General features: G+C 36.4%; 1 protein-coding gene across 1 annotated transcript; it reads left to right on the forward strand.

Annotated features, from left to right (window-relative positions):
• Positions 1–2301: 2301 nt before the first annotated feature.
• Positions 2302–12948, forward strand: LOC138820617 (UDP-glucuronosyltransferase 2B31-like). Its single transcript, XM_070012369.1, has 6 exons — positions 2302–3080; positions 3720–3868; positions 7589–7720; positions 8237–8324; positions 9125–9344; positions 12526–12948. Exons 1-6 carry the CDS (start codon positions 2357–2359, stop codon positions 12803–12805), a joined length of 1593 nt encoding a protein of 530 aa, XP_069868470.1. The 5' UTR covers positions 2302–2356; the 3' UTR covers positions 12806–12948.
• Positions 12949–17591: the final 4643 nt, after the last annotated feature.

A 17591-nucleotide genomic window follows, 5' to 3' on the forward strand; every position in this document is an offset into this window, starting at 1 on the left:
TAAAAAGAGTAAACCTGGGGCTGGGAAGGTGGCTCAGTGGTAGAGCACTTGCCTTGCATTCATGAGGCCCTGGGTTCGATTCCTCAGCACCACATAAGCAAAAAGAAAAAAGCCGGAAGTGGCGCTGTGGCTCAAGTGGTAGAGTGCTAGCCTTGAGCTGAAGAGCTGAGGGACAGCGCCCAGGCCCAGAGTTCAAGCCCCATGACCGGACCACCCCCCCAAAAAAAGAGTAAATCTGGACAGTGTACATGGTAAGGTAATATGGATATGTCAAGGAAATCTATACAACAATCTATGCTAATAAACAACAAATAAACCAAAACAAAACTAAAGTAATAAGTAAATAATAAATAGCTAGGATTAATTATATTTAAAAAGGAAAATACAATAATGGTTAACAGTATATGAATAGATATTCATCATCAATAAACATAAAAGAAAGACAGACAGAGAGAGAAAGAGAGAGGCTGTTTTGCCCCAATTAGAATGACTATAATCAAAAAGACTAGAATAACAAATACTGACATGGATGTAGAATGAATCATAGAGACTACTGAATGAATGCAAATTAATCATCCATTATGGAAATCAGCATGGAAGCTTTTTCAGATGCTGACTGGAGCTATCATAAGGTTGGTTTACCACCACAGTCTACACCAGTCTACAAATTTTTATTTATTTATTTATTTATTTTTTGGTCCAGTTGTGGGGCCTGAACTCTGGGCCTGGGCACTATCCTTCAGCTCTTCAGCTCAAAGCTAGCACTCTACCACTTGAGCCACAGCGCCACTTCTGGCTTTTTTCTTTTTGCTTATGTGGTGCTGAGGAATCGAACCCAGGGCCTCAGGCATGCAAGGCAAGCGCTCTACCACTGAGCCACCTTCCCAGCCCATCTACAAATTTTTAGTATCACACTTTTATCACACTTTTCCAGTCATGCATTAAATTGCATGGGATAATCTGCCATAATAATGACATATTTCACCATGTTTAGCCATTTCATTTTTAAAATTTAGACTCCGTATGTGATGAAATACATACTTGTTCTCAAGAGAACTATATAGATAGATAAGATATAGATATAATAAATTTACTAATAAAATCTCTGAATGAATTAGTATTCTAATTGATTTAGAGTAAAATGTAAAAAGAAAGAAATGTAGGGCAAGGTGCTGATGGCTCATCTATAATCTTAGCTACTGAGGAGGTTGAGATCTAAGGATTGAGATTCAAAGCCAGCTCAGGCAGGAAAGTCTCTAAGATTCTTATATCCAATTAACTTCCGAAAAGCCAGAAATACAAATGTGGCTCAAAGTGGTACAATACTAGCCTTGATCAAGAAAGCTCAGGGAAAAAAAAAAGAAAAGAAAAGAAAGCTTAGAGTCAGGAACTACACTCTGAGTTCAAGCCAAAGAACTGGCAAAAACAAGGAAGGAAGAGAGGGAGAAAAGAAAGAAGGAAGAAAGGGAGGAAGAGAAGGGAAGAAGGAAGGAAGGAAATGAAAGAAAAATACAAATACAAAATATTCTTATTACCACATGATTTGAGTGAACCTAAATGGAACAAGTTTGGTTTAATAAAATAACTTTAGCCAGGCCCCAGTGGCTGATGCCTATTATCCTAGCTATTCAGAAGGCTGAGATCTGAGAAGGGTAGTTTGAAGCCATCCCAGGCAAGAAATTCCCTGAGGCGCTTATCTCCAATTAACCACCAGAAAACCAGAAATGGTGCTGTGGCTCAAAGTGATAGAGCACTAACCTTGAGCAAAAGAGCTCAAGAGCAGCACCCAGGCCCCAGTTCAAGCTTTATGATGAGAAAAAAAATTCATTCATTCATTTAATTATATATTCTGGTGAATTGTAATCATGGAATATGAATATATAATCAAAAATTTAAAAACAAATTTGAGTCATAACATCCAAAGAGTATTTACTTAACTATATTATTATTTGACCTTTAGTTCTATGCAAAGAAGACAGTTGCACCTACCCTTAATACCACTCTAAAGTCATGCAAGATCATTCAGCCAAGGCTTTAAAAAGCAAAGCAATAAAACTAACTTTTAGAGTGACATTGCCCCAAAAAAGTACTATTTTCTTGACTTACATAACTATAACCCCTTTGTACATCACCTTTATATTAAAAATAAAAATACTTTTTTTAAAAAACAACTTTTTTAACCCTGAGTTTGTTTACCTGAAGCACACATGATCTAACTGTTCATATTATTTATTCAACTTGAAATACAGGGGTTACATTTTAACTTCTTGATTGATCCATTTCTTAGGGGAAAACAGTTTTTAAAAAATCATAAAGAAAAATAGCAAGCGTAAAAGAAACACTGGATTCCACCAAGATGTCTGCAAAATGGATTTCTTTTCTTCTAATAGTACCACTGATGTGTTACTTTAGCTCTGGACATGGTGGGAAAGTATTGGTGTTGCCTGTGGATTATAGCCACTGGATCAATATCAAGACAATGCTGGATGAACTTGTCCAGAGAGGCCATGAGGTGACCGTCCTTCTACCAGCTGCCTCAATTTTTATTGATCCCAACAAATCGCCTACTATTAAATTTGAGATTTATGCTACATCTTTGAGTAAGAGTGATCTGGAAGATCTTTCCCAAAGGTTTCTCCACCAAGTTATATATGGAATTTCACAAGAACCATTTTGGACATATTATTCCAAACTGCAAAGTCTCTTCAGGATTTATTCTGATGCTGTGGAACAACTGTGCAAAGATCTAGTTTTGAACAAGGAACTTATGACAAAACTACGAAAGTCAAGGTACGATGTCATTCTTGCAGATGCCATGGTTCCCTGTGGAGAACTGCTGGCTGAGCTACTAAAGCTCCCTTTTGTGTACACTCTCCGCTTCTTGCCTGGCTACACTTATGAGAAGTACAGTGGGGGGCTTCCAGTCCCTCCTTCCTATGTGCCTTTAGTCCTGTCTGAACTAACTGATCAAATGACTTTCATGGAGAGAGTGAAGAACATGATGTTTCTGCTTTATTCTGACTTTGGGTTTGAAATATTCACTGTGGAGAGATGGGATCAGTTTTACAGTGAAGTTCTAGGTAAGCTGTATCTTTTTCCTGCTTAATCCTAATCACCAGATCTCTTTGAAGGTAAGCTTATATATGTAATATAAAATGAGAAGACTAAGGTATTATGAAATGAAGAATGTAAGATATAACAAAAGGAATGAGCTAAATTAAGAGTGAACATAAATCTATATTTTAAGAATTTATCATTTCTAACCATGACTTACATATATATATATATATATATATATATATATACATAACTAGTTAATACTATTAATCTCCTAGCCTCTAACTTCTGCAGCTGTCACCACAAATTCAGTTATAGTCGCAAAACCCTTAGTATTCCATTGGACAATCACAAATCATGGGAAATGCTTGCTAAACTTTAGAAAGCAGTCTGAGTTTCCATGAGAAAGCTGTTTCAGAAAGAACAATAGGATAAATTCTGGAGCTCAAAAAAGTTCTCAATCAATTTATATTTGCTACTTTTATGGTTTTGAGAAAATATAACATATAAAATATAATGAAATATAGACATATTTCTTTTGTCAAAATACAGTAACTAAATATCTTGCCTACATTATACCAATTAATTTCAGGAAGTCACCTACTACATGGCAGATACAATATACTTATTACCCAGCTTTTTATTGTCTCTGCTTTATTCAGGGAGACCCACCACATTATCTGAAACAATGGGAAAAGCTGACATCTGGCTCATTCGAACCTATTGGGATATTGAATTCCCTCGTCCACTCTTACCAAACTTTGAATTTGTGGGAGGACTCCACTGCAAACCTGCCAAACCTCTGCCTAAGGTAAATTTACCCTGTTGGCTGTGTTGCTTTGCTCTGCCCATTTGTTGGAACTGACAACAGCCAAGTGTCTATACCATTGAGAGAAATACAAGAAGTGAGACAAAGTATCCTACTGATTATGGATTCATGCATTTCTATGCCATCACAACTCTCTGTGTAATGGCAAAAGAGGATGATGTCTGGGATTCTGAGAATATGCTCACTTAAGTTTGAGCCTTCATTATACAATTCATAAGAAAGGACGAATCATTCCTTGAAAGAATATTTACTAAAGGATAATAATATATCAGAGGTAAATGTGGGATAGGCTGAGACATAGTTTCTGAACAACACAAACATTCCACTTACAGAGACTGTAACAAGTAATAAATATTCTGTGAAAGGTGTTATAGAAAACAATGTTAAGGAAACATCTATCAAAGATCACAGAAAATATCTTAGACTCCTTGATCAATAAGAATAGTACCTGAACAGTATGCCAGATTAGGTGAAGGTATGAGTGGAGGAAGAAGACACTTAGTAAATAAAGGCAGAAATAGAAGGGCAATTCCAACTCTAAGTTTAGCAGGAAGAAGATGAATAAAGAGGCAGATGATCCATTGGTCCAAACTCCTAATAATTTTCTGGGTCAAACTTACAACTCTAGCATCATATTCTTTGTTGTTGTTGTTGTTGTTGTGGGGCTTGAACCTAGGGCCTGGGTACTGTACTTGAGCTCTTTTGCTCAAGGCTAGTGCTTTGCCACTTTGAACCACAGCACTACTTCTGGTTTTCTGGTGGTTCATTGGAGATCAGGGCCTCGTGTACTTTCCTGTCTGTCTGTCTTCTGCCACATCTCAGCCTCCTGCTGATAACAGGCAAGAGCCATCAGGGCCCAGCAATAGTCACTTTTTAAATAAAACATTTGATCATATGCTTCACATTACTGTACCATAGAAATGTGGATCATATGATAAAGGATTTTTGTCAGAAGTATTAGCTGATCTTCCATAGTCATGTGCAGCATGATAAAGAAAAACCCTATAAAAGTGATGTATGTAATTTTCAATATGCATCTTCTAGCAAGATGGAGATTCATGCAAGAAAGCATATAGAGAGAAGCCATATGTTTGTGATAGACATAGAGAGATTTCTTCAAGCTAACACACTGACCTAACATGTAACCTAACATATGTAACACCTGTGGGCGGGGGGGGGGGGGGGGAAACACGTGACTTTAGTTTTGATTCCACTTTTTCACAAAAACATACAGGTGAAAAACCATGCCTTCATGATATTTGTAGGCAAAAAATTATTTCCTAAGGAAACCACAATGAACATTTTCAAACACTTTCAGGAGAAACCATTTTCAGCAAATTGTGTGATTGTGTGGAAATTCTTACACAGCAATATTAAAATTTTAAACAAGTACAAAAACAAAGGTCCACGCTGGTGTAGATAATAAAAGTCCATGGATCCCAGTGTGGAGTATCATTCTTGTAACGAACAAGTTTCCTTTGTTAGAAAAAGTCCATGGATCCCAGTGTGGAGTATCATTCTTGTAACGAACAAGTTTCCTTTGTTAGAAACTGTACATGTGAAACTTTTGAGAGGCCTCTTCCACTAGCTCTTCCACTTAGAACTGAGGGCAGCTCCATCCTTCTCCCCATCACAGATGGTTGACATGATGTCAACTATGAAGGAGTATTTAAAACCTCAGTTGATTCTTTACAATTACACTGCCTTTGTAAACAATGGAGCATTACCAAGATATCTTTGGTAATGTGCATATATTTGTATTGCACTGCATTCACTTGAAAAAAAAAAGAAATGAATAAAACCTTATCATTATTCGTAGACCACCTCAATTAACAGGATTTTACTAAGTACATGTAATAAAAAATCACCTTGTTAAATTATTTTATTAAACATCTTAAACCATATAGCCTTAGTTTATATTCATTATGAGGTGCCAAATAATAAAAAATAGTATCAGTACATTTGTAGGAAGAATATATAAATATTGAAAATTACTATATGTTTCATGTGTATACTTGGTTAAATAAAGACCAGGATGGATGCCTATACTTGTGAGCCAGAGAACCTCTACATGAATTATGAGTAAAAATAAGACAAAATTTTATATAATTTTCACTCATATAATATTTGTTAATACTTTTCAGAGTTTTCTTATATTGAGTTTTTTAGTATTCTTACTAAAGAATATTACAGTTAAGAAATGACTAGTCCATGACACCAATTGGCAAAAAGAGATTTTCTTACAAATTGGAGTATAGGGAAGATTTTCAAAGAGACAGAAAAAATATGCTAAGCAGGAAGACAATGTACAGAATGCAACTGGTAATCAGAATCACACAGTATTTGAATGTATCAAAATTCTAGGAATAGTGCAGTGGTTTTAATCAAGACCTATTTCCATCCATTTAAGTTTGTCCTTTTAATTTTTTTATTTTTCTGTACATTTGTTTTATACTAAAAGATAATATTAAATAGACCATCTTAAGATGGTCTTTTTTTACACATAGGGAGAGCAAATAATAAAATGGAATGGAAGAAAAGATGAGTTTACAAATTTTGCAAAATATGTAGAAACTTTTGCCTCTTCTGCCATTCTTTTGTGGGTGGCTGAATTTACTAATATGTGACAGAATTTGAGATATGTAAAATTATTCTTATTTATGAAGACATAACTTTTTAAATTGGCATTGAGTGAAAATTACAAAGCAGATATTTCTCAAACATTTCAAGTCTTCTCAGGAGCTTCTTAACATGGGTGTGAGTAACTCAGCAAGTGGACCAGTTCTCCACTGGAAACATATAGAGGACCAGTCCCACTAGTGAGAAAGAGATCCCCATGGAACACAGGGAGGAAGTGGTTGAGAGTCCTTCAAACTCATTGGATTTGAAACTTAATTTTATAACATGGTTTAGAGACAAAACACAACACATGTAAATAACCCAAAAAATGCCTTTACACAAATCTGTATCGTTCTATCTAATAAAATGAAAAGGTGACTGGGTCATGCATAGCTCTTATGGCAAATGGCAGTATTATTAGGAATAGTGCATATAAAATCCAAGTTCCATTTTCCATCTTCTAAATGTCATTGATTGTGTGTGTGTGTGTGTGTGTGTGTGTGTGTGTGTGTGTGTGTGTGTGTGTGTGCGCGCGCGCGCGCGCGCATTTTGCCAGTACTGGAGCTTGAACTCTGGGCCTTGTGATCTTGCTTCACTTTTTTGCTCAAAGCTGGTGCTCTACCATTTGAGCCATACTTCCACTTTGAGCTTTTTATATAGAATTCAGAGTCTCAAAGACTTTTCTGCTCACCCTGACTTTGAACCAGGATTTTGGCTTTGAACCAGGCATAAAGACATGAAAACATCCATGCATATTTACACAAACATGCATAAGAGAATCCATTTATGTCATGCTACACGACATCTTCCTAATAAAATGGACAATAAAGTCAATTAAAAATTACTCTAATTATGCTTGGTAATGCTTGATTTTTATACTTTACTGCTGGTTTTTTTCAAGTCTTATGGACCTTCTTGTCCAGTCTTGCATGGAACTATTATTCTCAGATCTCAACCTCAAAGTAGCTAGGATTACAGGCATGAGACACAGGTGCCTGATTGCCTTTAGAGTTTTGACAGTCTTTTAAAATGTGTTTTCTGTGTTGTTGCTCTTTTATAACCAAACAAGTACTTTCTTCACAGGAAATGGAACACTTTGTCCAGAGCTCTGGAGACGACGGTGTTGTAGTGTTTTCTCTGGGGTCAATGGTCAGTAACATGACAGAAGAAAGGGCCAATGTGATTGCATCAGCGCTAGCACAGATTCCACAAAAGGTGAGAGCTTAGTGCCCTATTCTAAACACTAAAAGATTTGAGTACAGAAGTTGATTGTTGGATTGACTCTGGTGGTATAGCCCCTAACTAGCAAGCACAAGACCCTAAATTCAAAGCTAGTTCTGCCAAAAAATAGTAAAAACGTAAATTGTTACAATGGTTCCAGTGTTCTCTACTGCAGAATCACACCTTCAGTCTTTTTTTCCCACTATTGTTTTTTAAATATAATTTTATTGTTATTTTAAGGCAATATACAGAGGGGTTACCACTACATAAGTCAGAAAATGAATAGAATTCTTTTTGGATAATGTCACCCCTTCCTTCACTTTTCACTAGTTCTTTTGACATAGACTAGCCTCTTGTCCTGGCCTTTTTCTAGATTATGAACCACATACTTTATGCTTTCCATGTTATCTGTCATATAGAATGTGAATTTCTGTTTAATTGGAAGTTTCATCAATTATGTAGGAACTTTGACTTTTCAGTCAAAAAAAAAGATATTTTCTGTAACAACAGGTTGTATGGAAATTTCATGGCAAGAAACCAGATACCTTAGGATCCAACACTGTCTTGTACAAATGGATTCCCCAGAATGATCTTCTTGGTAAGAGTCTGGAAAGTAAATGGTGAAATGCATGAGAAACATATGCACAATCATGTAATAAATCGTTCAACAGGAAACAAGTTCACTGAATATTTATTATGTCAAAATTGTAAAGTAAAAGCATAAACTTATAAACATTCTCATGTTAGTGTGTATAATTATACTCTCTATGGGAAGAACAGAAAGGTCTTTAAGGTGTAATTGCCTCTCCCAGCATTTTTGAAGCAGTTTTTTGATTATCTCTTTGTCTCATTTTCCTAAAGCGCTTTCCTTATTATTCCCCTGTTGCATCTCAGCCACTATTGAAAAAATAATATCTTCTCTTATATTACCAGAGACTTTCCTTTCTGTTGAAACTAATCCGTAAACATTGTCATGCAGTGTTAACATCATTCCTGATGACAAGTAGTCTGTGTTTTCTGATATTTCAGCTCCATCACCATGCTGCTTCCTGCTGCCTGGAACACCTTTTGTATCAGAATCAATGATGTCATTATGTCTGCAGGGAAAATACCCTACAATGACCCCCAAATCTGTTTTTATGAATGGGCACAAGCTGCCTCGTCCTGCTCTTCCCAATCTACTTTCCATTATTCAACTCTCAAGTCACACAATATTTCTACCATGAAGGCTGTTCATGATCCTCTAAGGGATTTAAGTGCTTCTTGTAAGATTCAAAGCATTTCATGGCCATAATGATTAACAGATTACTGGCTCCTTTAAGGCCTCATAACACTCATTTCTCACTGAGTTCATAAGGTTTATAATAAATACTTTTGATGAAATTCACCCGATTGTAGGTCATCCAAAAACGAAGGCTTTCATAACCCATGGTGGAACCAATGGCATCTATGAGGCAATCTATCATGGGATTCCTATGGTGGGAATGCCTCTGTTTGGGGATCAACCTGATAACATTGTTCACATGGTGGCCAAAGGAGCAGCTGTTAGAGTGAACTTCAACACAATGACAAAGTCAGACCTTCTCAATGCCTTGGATGCAGTTATTTACGACCCTTTGTAAGTATAACTATATTCACTATAAGGGAGTGTTTATAAAGGAATTCTTGCCATTCATATGTATGAATTTCAAACTTTTTGGAAGGCAAAATCTGCTTTTATTTTCAATAAGAAAGTCATTTGGTAATAGCCTTTGATACCATAAATTAATTGGAGAATCAGTGCAATAATATCTAAGTATACTAAAAAAGTTAGAGGTGGGGCTGGGAAGGTGGCTCAGTGGTAGCGTGCTTGCTTTGCATGCATGAGGCCCTGGGTTCCATTCCTCAGTACCACAAAAGCAGAAAAAGCCAGGAGTGGCCCTGTGGCTCAAGTAGTAGAGCTCTAGCCTTGAGCCAATGAGTTCAGGGACAGAGCCCAGGCCCAGAGTTCTGGCCCCAACCGACCAAACAAAAAAAAAGTTAGAGGCATATGTCTACTGTAATAAGAACATTACTTTTTAAATATAAATTTTAACTTATGCAAAAATTATGAGTGACTTGAACACAAATGAAAATACTTTAATTTTATACTTCTGAAACTACAAATAACCTTTTGCTTAAATATTCACTTATTAATAATATTTATAGATTTGAATAATGACTCATACACACTATGAAATTTATCCAAAACTTCCTGGGCACTGGTCACTCATGCCTGTAATCTTAGCAACACAGCAGGCTGAGATATGAGGATTTTGGTTCAAACACAGCCCCGGGAAGGAAAGTCCATGAGACTCTTATCTGCAACTAATCACAAGAAAACTAGAAGTGGCACTGTGATTCAAAGTAGTAGAGCATGGCCTTGAGTATAAAAGCTCAGAGACAGTGGCCAGGCCCTAAGTTCAAGCCCTGCAGCTGACCAAAAACCAAACAAGTGTGTGTGTATGTGTGTGTGTGTGTGTGTGTGTGTGTGTGTGTGTGTGTGTGTGTGTGTGTGTACACATACATATATAAAAAACTTATTTATTTCAGAAAACATAAAAATATATTATAAACTAAGTATAATAAAATAAATAATATAATTCAATGGTGTTTTATCACATAATAAAGGTAACATGGCTTTACAACAATTTCTTATGTTTAGGTTGCTATGCTGAAATGAGCAAGAAAAATACCCTGATCATTGACATTTATGTGAAGTGCTCTGTAATGAGATGAAAGAAAGCCTTATGATATTGGAGGGAAGAATAAGAAAGAAAAGGAAGACAGTAACTTATACCCCCAAAAAAGAAGTTAAGTGGTGGTTTGACGTACAGCAGGAAGTCAGGCACTGGTGACTCCTGCCTGTAATCCTAGTCACTCAGGAAGCTGAGATCTGAGGATCTCAGTTCAAAGCCAGCCTGGGCAGTAAAGTCGTCAAGACTTTCCAATTAACCACCAAAAATCTATAAGTGGAGCTGTGGCTCAAGTGGTATAGAACTAATATTGGTTTAAAGAGCTCAGAAATGCCAGGCACTGGTGGATCATGCCTGTAATCACGCCTGTAGCTATGCAGGAGGCTGAGCTCTGAGGATCACGGTTCAAAGCCAGCCAGTGCAGGAAAATAGGTGAGACTCTTATCTCCAATTAGCCACCAGAAAACCGGAAGTGGTGCTGTGGCTCAAGAGGTAGAGCACTCATCTTTGAGCTGAAGAGCTGAGGGACAGTGCCCAGGCCCAGAGTTGAAGCCCCACAACTGACAAGAAAGAAAGAAAGAAAGAAAGAAAGAAAGAAAGAGAGAGAGAGAGAGAGAGAGAGAAAGAGAGAGAGAGAGAGAGAGAGAGAGAGAAAGAAAGAAAAGAAAGAAAGAAAGAAAGAAAGAAAGAAAGAAAGAAAGAAAGAAAGAAAGAAAGAAAGAAAGAAAGAAAGAAAGAAGCTCAGAGATAGTGCCTAGACCCGGAGTTCAAGCCCCCGGATTGGAAGAAGAAAAAAAGCACCACAGAAAGACAAACATCATGTCAGGAAATAAGCATAGAGTGCAGTTACAGTTGAAAATAATGCCAGCTGTGAGCATTTAAAATTATTGTATTTGAGCTGGGTGTCAGTGGTTCATGCCTGTAATTCTAGCTACTCAGGAGGTTCAGATCTGAGGATCATGGTTCAAAGCTAGCCAGGGCAAGAAAGTCCATGAGTCTATTATCTCCAATAAACCACCAGAGAAACTGAAGTGGTGCGGTGGCTCAAGTGGTAGAGTGCTAGCCTTGAATTGAACTGCTCAGGGACAGCACCCAGGCCCAGAGTTCAAGCCCCATGACTGACTTACACATACACACACACACACACACTCTCTCTCTCTCTCTCCTCTCTCTCTCTCTCTCTCTCTCTCTCTCTCTCTCTCTCTCTCTCTCTCTCTCTCTCTCTCTCTCTCTCTCTCTCTCTCTCTCTCTCTCTCTCTCTCTCTCTCTCTCTCTCTCTCTCCAGGGAAACAATTGACTTTTTCTGATGAGAAATTTATGGATATTTTGAGCAAGGAAACCTAGTTTAAGCACTGCCATTAAAAAATATCATTCTGGAAACTAGGTAGAAAATAAAAATAGAGGGCAGGAAGGAAGAGTAGAAACTATGAGATTGTTAAGAGGCATTTTATTCATCATGACATAGTTCTTTAAGTGCTTCAAGACAGTTGTCCTCAACTTGTAATTTTACTGTTTCCTTAATTAAACTTCGAATCTGTCATTACCATTCCCTCTGATGGAAAATTTTACCTTTCCCTTCTGACATTCCTCATACACATTCAAAATTTGATCAATCAAATTTTCAAATAAAAAACAGAACACTGTATGTGAACAAAAGCAGTATCTGTGTGTGGGAATGTGGGTGTGGAGAGGTGGGGGTGGGGTGTGCATATGTGCATGCACCAATACTGGAGCTTGAACTCAGGATCTTGCCCTCCCTCTCACTTAGTTGTTTTTTTTTAACTAAAGGCTTATGCTGTTGAACCTGAGATACAACTCATTTCCAGCTTTTTTTCTTGTTATTTGGAGATGTATCACACGAACTTTTCTGCCTGGGCTAGTATCAAACTGTGATCATCAGCTGTCAGTCTTTTAAGTAGTTAAGATTACAAATCTGAGTTACCAGCACCCAGCACATGATATTCATTTTATAATAATGCTAATGTTGAATCAATCATTTCTAGGATACTTCTGAACAATTTTCATTGAGTATATATGCTTAGGCAAATTGTCTTCCTTTTCATGTTGGTGTTTATGCTTCTTTAGCTATAAAGAGAATGCAATGAGGTTATCAAGAATTCACCATGATCAGCCAGTGAAGCCTCTGGATCGAGCTGTCTTCTGGGTGGAGTTTGTCATGCGCCACAAAGGAGCCAAACACCTTCGTCCGGCTGTCCATGACCTCAACTGGTTCCAGTACCACTCTCTGGATGTTATTGGCTTCCTGCTGGCCTGTGTGGCAACTGCCATCTTCATCTTCACAAGATGTTGCCTTTTTTGTTGCCAGAAGTTTCCTAAAAGTGGAAGAAAGAAGAAAAGGGAGTGATTTGAGCATGGAATTGAAGTTTCCTAAACTTATTTTGTCAAACCAAATTTTGTTCTCAGGAATTTGACTGCTTATTTAAACATGCAATGTTTTCAGTCCAAAGGCAAACAATGTTGGCAAAAATAAAAATATACCCACATGCATTTATGTTGAACGTTCTTAAAAGTCATGTTATCTGCCACAAAATTTACTCAACTTACTGCTAAAAAAAAAAACCTAGAGATTATGACAAGAAACTCATTCTTGTAAAAGAGTTACAATCCATGTGATTCTGAGATAACTTTTGAGCAATATAATGTAGAATAAACATTTCAAATAAAATGGAATCACAGTGTTTTGCCTAGCCATTCTACATTTAGGAATCACTCAGGCAGGAATAGTGTTATAGGAGCCTATTCATGCAGAAGATAATCTCTCTAGAATTTAAATGGCTGCCATTCAATAAACACTTAAAAGTTATAGTTTATCATTGTAACAAGTTGAACATTTCTTCATGTGTCTATTGGCTGTTCTTACTTCACAGGGTGGTTGTTTCTTTGGGGATTTGTTTTTAGGGGATTTAATTATTTGACTCCTAAGTACATTTTAGATATGAGGCCATTGTCTGTTTTATGGCTAATGAAGATCTCCTGATCTGTGAGCTTTCTATTTAACTTGTTAGCTACGTCCTTTAACATGAAGAAGCTCTGCAGTTGAATGAAATCCTATTTAATATCCTTTTATTAACCTTTCTTTGATTTGTTCTGTTTTTGGTCTTGATTATGAAAGTTTTGACCTGTGCCAAGGAGCCCTAGTGGTTTCCCTGATTTTTCAGTAATATTTTCAGGTATCTGCTTTTACCTTGAAGTCTTTGATCCATTGGTTCTGGTGCAGGGTGATATATAAGGATCTAACTTCAGTTTTCTACATATGTATAGCCAATTCTGTACCATTTGTTGAGGCTGTCTTCCTTCCATTCTGTTTTTTTGGCTCCCTTATTGGGTGGCCATAAGTCTGTGGGTTCATTTCTGGGTCTTTAGTTCTATTGCAGTGGTCCTCTGGCCTGTTCTTGGGTCATCTGTTTTTATTTCTATGGATTTTTAGAAGAGTTTGAAGTTTGATATTCCTCCAGCACTGTTCTTCCTGCTAAAGATTCTTTTTGCTATTCAGGGTCTTTTATTATTCCATATGAAATTTTGGATTGCTTCTTCTATCTCATTAAAGAATGGTTCTGGGATATTAATGGGTATTGCACTGAATTTGTAGATAGCCTGTGACTTTATTCCATTTTCACAATGTTAATCCTCCCAATCCAGGAGTTTGGAGGGTTTTGAGAAGCAGTTTTTAAATTGAAGTTTTCATTTTAAGTACCTACATTAAAAAGGAGGAAATGTTGCTTCACTATAGAGTGAAATTTACACCTTTAAATGCCCATATTTAAAAAGACAAATGGTGTATTTTTTCATATATAATCAGCATAGTAAACCACATAAGTATAATCAAGAATAAGAATCATATGATTATTGCAATCAATAAAGAACGGGGCTTTGACAAAATACAACATTTTGATATTTAAAAAAACTTTCCAGAAATTAGGACTAGAAGGAATGAAACTTAACATAATAAGGGACACATATGACAAACTGATAGCTAGCATTATACTAAAGAGGAAAAATTGGAACAAGGGTATACACTCTCTACTCTTGTTCATCAGACTATTTGAATTTCTAGTCTGGACAATAAGACAAAAGAAGGAAAAGAAGGAGTCCAAATAGGGAAGGATGAAGTCAAACTAACCCTATTTGCAAATGATATTATCATATACTTTAAGGACCCTAAATACAACATCCAAACTCTTACAGCTGATTTAAAAAAAAAAAAAGACCTTTAGAAACATAGGAGGATACAAAATCAATATATAAAAATAAATAGCTTCTTTGTAGAACAGTGAACACAACAAAAAGAAAATTAGGAAAACAACTCCATCCACAATACTGTATATATCTGTGTGAATATGCATATATATATATATATATATATATATATATATATATATATATAATAGTAGTAAACTTAACCTGCAAGATGAAGGACTTCTATAATGAAAACTATAAATCACTGAAGAAATTGAAGAAGATGAGAAGTTGGAAAGGCCACCAATGTTGGTGCTGTTGTAGGACTAAAATTGTGCAAATGTTGATACTGCCAAAGGCAGTCTACAGATTTACTGAAACATACATCAAAATAGGATATTAGACACAATACCAAACTTGAAATTTTAGAGCAAAGCAATACTAACAAAAACAACAACTTGGAACTGGCACAAAAACAAAGATAAAGAGCAATGGAACAGATTAGAAGACCCAGAAATGGACCCATACACCTAAAGCCAACTGAATTTTTTTTTACAAAGGAGACAAAATTGCATGGTGGAAAAATAAGATAACTTCTTCAACAAATGGTGCTGGGGAAAATACATATTCATATACAGAAGGCTGAAACTAGATCTCTTTCTCTTACCTTTTACAAAGATCAGTTCAAACTATATCATAGAACTTAATATAAGATTAAACCTTGAAAGAACTACAAAAAGAGTAGAAGAACACTAGAATGTGCTTGCATAAATGAACATCCCTGAATATAACCTTATGGTCTCCACAAATAAGAAAATTGATAGATGGTCTGCATCAGGCTGAAAATCTTCTGCACTCTGAAGGCCAGTCATTAAGCTAAAAAGAAAGCCTACAAAACTGGAGATCTATGCTAAGCTTACATCCAAAAAGGACTAATAACCAGAACTTAAAATATGAGGAGCTAATAACCAGGAGCTTAAAATATGATACCCTCAAAAGGAGTAATAATCCAGTTAATAGATGGGCAAAAGAGATAGACATGCCTGTGAGGAACAAATACAAATGGCCAGTGAATAGATGAAAAAATGCCTACCAGCCTTGGTCACATTGGAAATGCACAACAAGATAACATGGAGAATCCATCACACTCTAATCAAAATGGCCACCATCACAAGTAAACACACCCACACATACACTAACTCAGAATCCAACAAAATGAACACCAGAAAAGTAGTACTTGATAGGTGGGCTTGAGAGGTAAAGAAGAGGGTAGACAAATGCAAAGAGAAAGAGGGCAGAGAATGCAATCACAATATTCAATGCATGTCTTACAAAAGTAAAAAAAATTGGAGAGGCATTGGGTTGGGATGGATGAGGAAGAATGATGAAGGGGGTGACCTTCACCAAAATGCATTGTATTCATAGACTGAAACAGATTCCGTCAATGGTGACTCCTCTATACAACTATGAAACAATGATAAAAGCGTAACTAAAAATAATTCATCCAATGGTAGTAAAAATACAAAAAATGCAATGACACCAAGTGCTTGTGAGGATGCGGGAGAATGGAACTTTAGTACAGTGTTGGTGAGAATGTAAGGTAGTGTGACCACTATGAAGATTTCCCAAAGAACTAAAAATAGAATGCTATTCCATTCCTCTTGAGCATTTGTCTGATAGATTGCAAGACAGAATACAATAAAGGCAATTACACACACCCATATTCATTGTAGCTCCATTCATAATACAGTGATGGAAAAGTGATTTGTATATATGAATGTGTGTATTATATACATGTATATACAAGTGTGTGCATATGCACATATGCTTATGTGTGTATATATTGTATATATTGTATATATATATATATATATATATACACACATACACGTATATGTATACACACACAAAGTAAGAAATGAGGATGATAGTGGAGGAAACTAGTACAACTGAAAAACAGACTACTCAAAGATTAAAAATAGTTGTACTGCCAGGCAACGTGACTCATGGTTATAATCCTTGCTACTCAGAGACTGAGATATGAGGACAGAGATTTGAAGCCAGCCCAGGGAGAAAAAATTCATGACTCTTGAAATAGGAATCTTAACATCAAAAGAGTCTCAATTAAACACCAAAAAGCTGGAAGTATAGTTATGGCTCAAGAGATAGCCTTGAGCAAGAAATCTCAGGGACAGTGCCCAGGACCTGCCTTCAAGCACTAGCACAAGCACAAGCACACACACACACACACACACACACACACACACACACACACACACACACACACACACACTGTGATTCTGTAATGCCACAATTATATACTGAAGAGAAAAAATTTAAATATCTATGTAAAACTGGTATATGAATGTTATTAAGTAGCCTCATTAAATAGTGGTCAAAAGTTGAGAATAAAACAAATACCAATTTACTTAAGAATAAATAAATGTAGCCTATCTGTGCTATAAAATATAATTTGAAAATTATAAGGAACAAACTTACAATACCTACTATAAGGGAGAAAAACTTGTTTTTATGGTTATGGGGCCTGAACTCTGGGCCTGGGCACTGTCCCTCAGCTCTTCAGCTCAAGGTTAGCATTCTACCACTTGAGCCACAACTCTACTTTCAGTATTTGGATGGTTAATTGGATATAAGAGTGCAAAGGAGGAGCATACAAAGCAACAAAGAAATAATCTTATAAATGTGTTAGAAACAATTGCATGAAAGAAAAAGCATTTGAATACATATCTTAGGTTCATTTCTCTAACATCAATTTATCTGACCTTTTCTATAACCCCTGCTTTCACTGTATTTGATGTTGGTATAATTTGTGGAGGGGAAGGGAAAAAACAAATCATTTAAATAGGGATACAGGTGGACCCATTGCAACAATGAGATGTACAAGTTGCTATGTCAAAAACAAACTTTACAACTTTGGTGGGTGGGGGGGGGGA

Source organism: Dipodomys merriami, unplaced genomic scaffold, assembly GCF_024711535.1.
Source record: "Dipodomys merriami isolate MVZ:Mamm:240054 unplaced genomic scaffold, mDipMer1.0.p SCAF_9, whole genome shotgun sequence".
NCBI classification, from domain to species: Eukaryota; Metazoa; Chordata; class Mammalia; order Rodentia; family Heteromyidae; genus Dipodomys; species Dipodomys merriami.

Coding starts and splice junctions, on each gene's coding strand:
- LOC138820617 (XM_070012369.1), top strand. CDS start 2,357: ATGTCTGCAAAATGGATTTCTTTTCTTCTAATAGTACCACTGATGTGT. Junction 3,081..3,719: donor GTTTTACAGTGAAGTTCTAG/GTAAGCTGTATC, acceptor TGCTTTATTCAG/GGAGACCCACCACATTATCT. Junction 3,869..7,588: donor CTGCCAAACCTCTGCCTAAG/GTAAATTTACCC, acceptor CTTTCTTCACAG/GAAATGGAACACTTTGTCCA.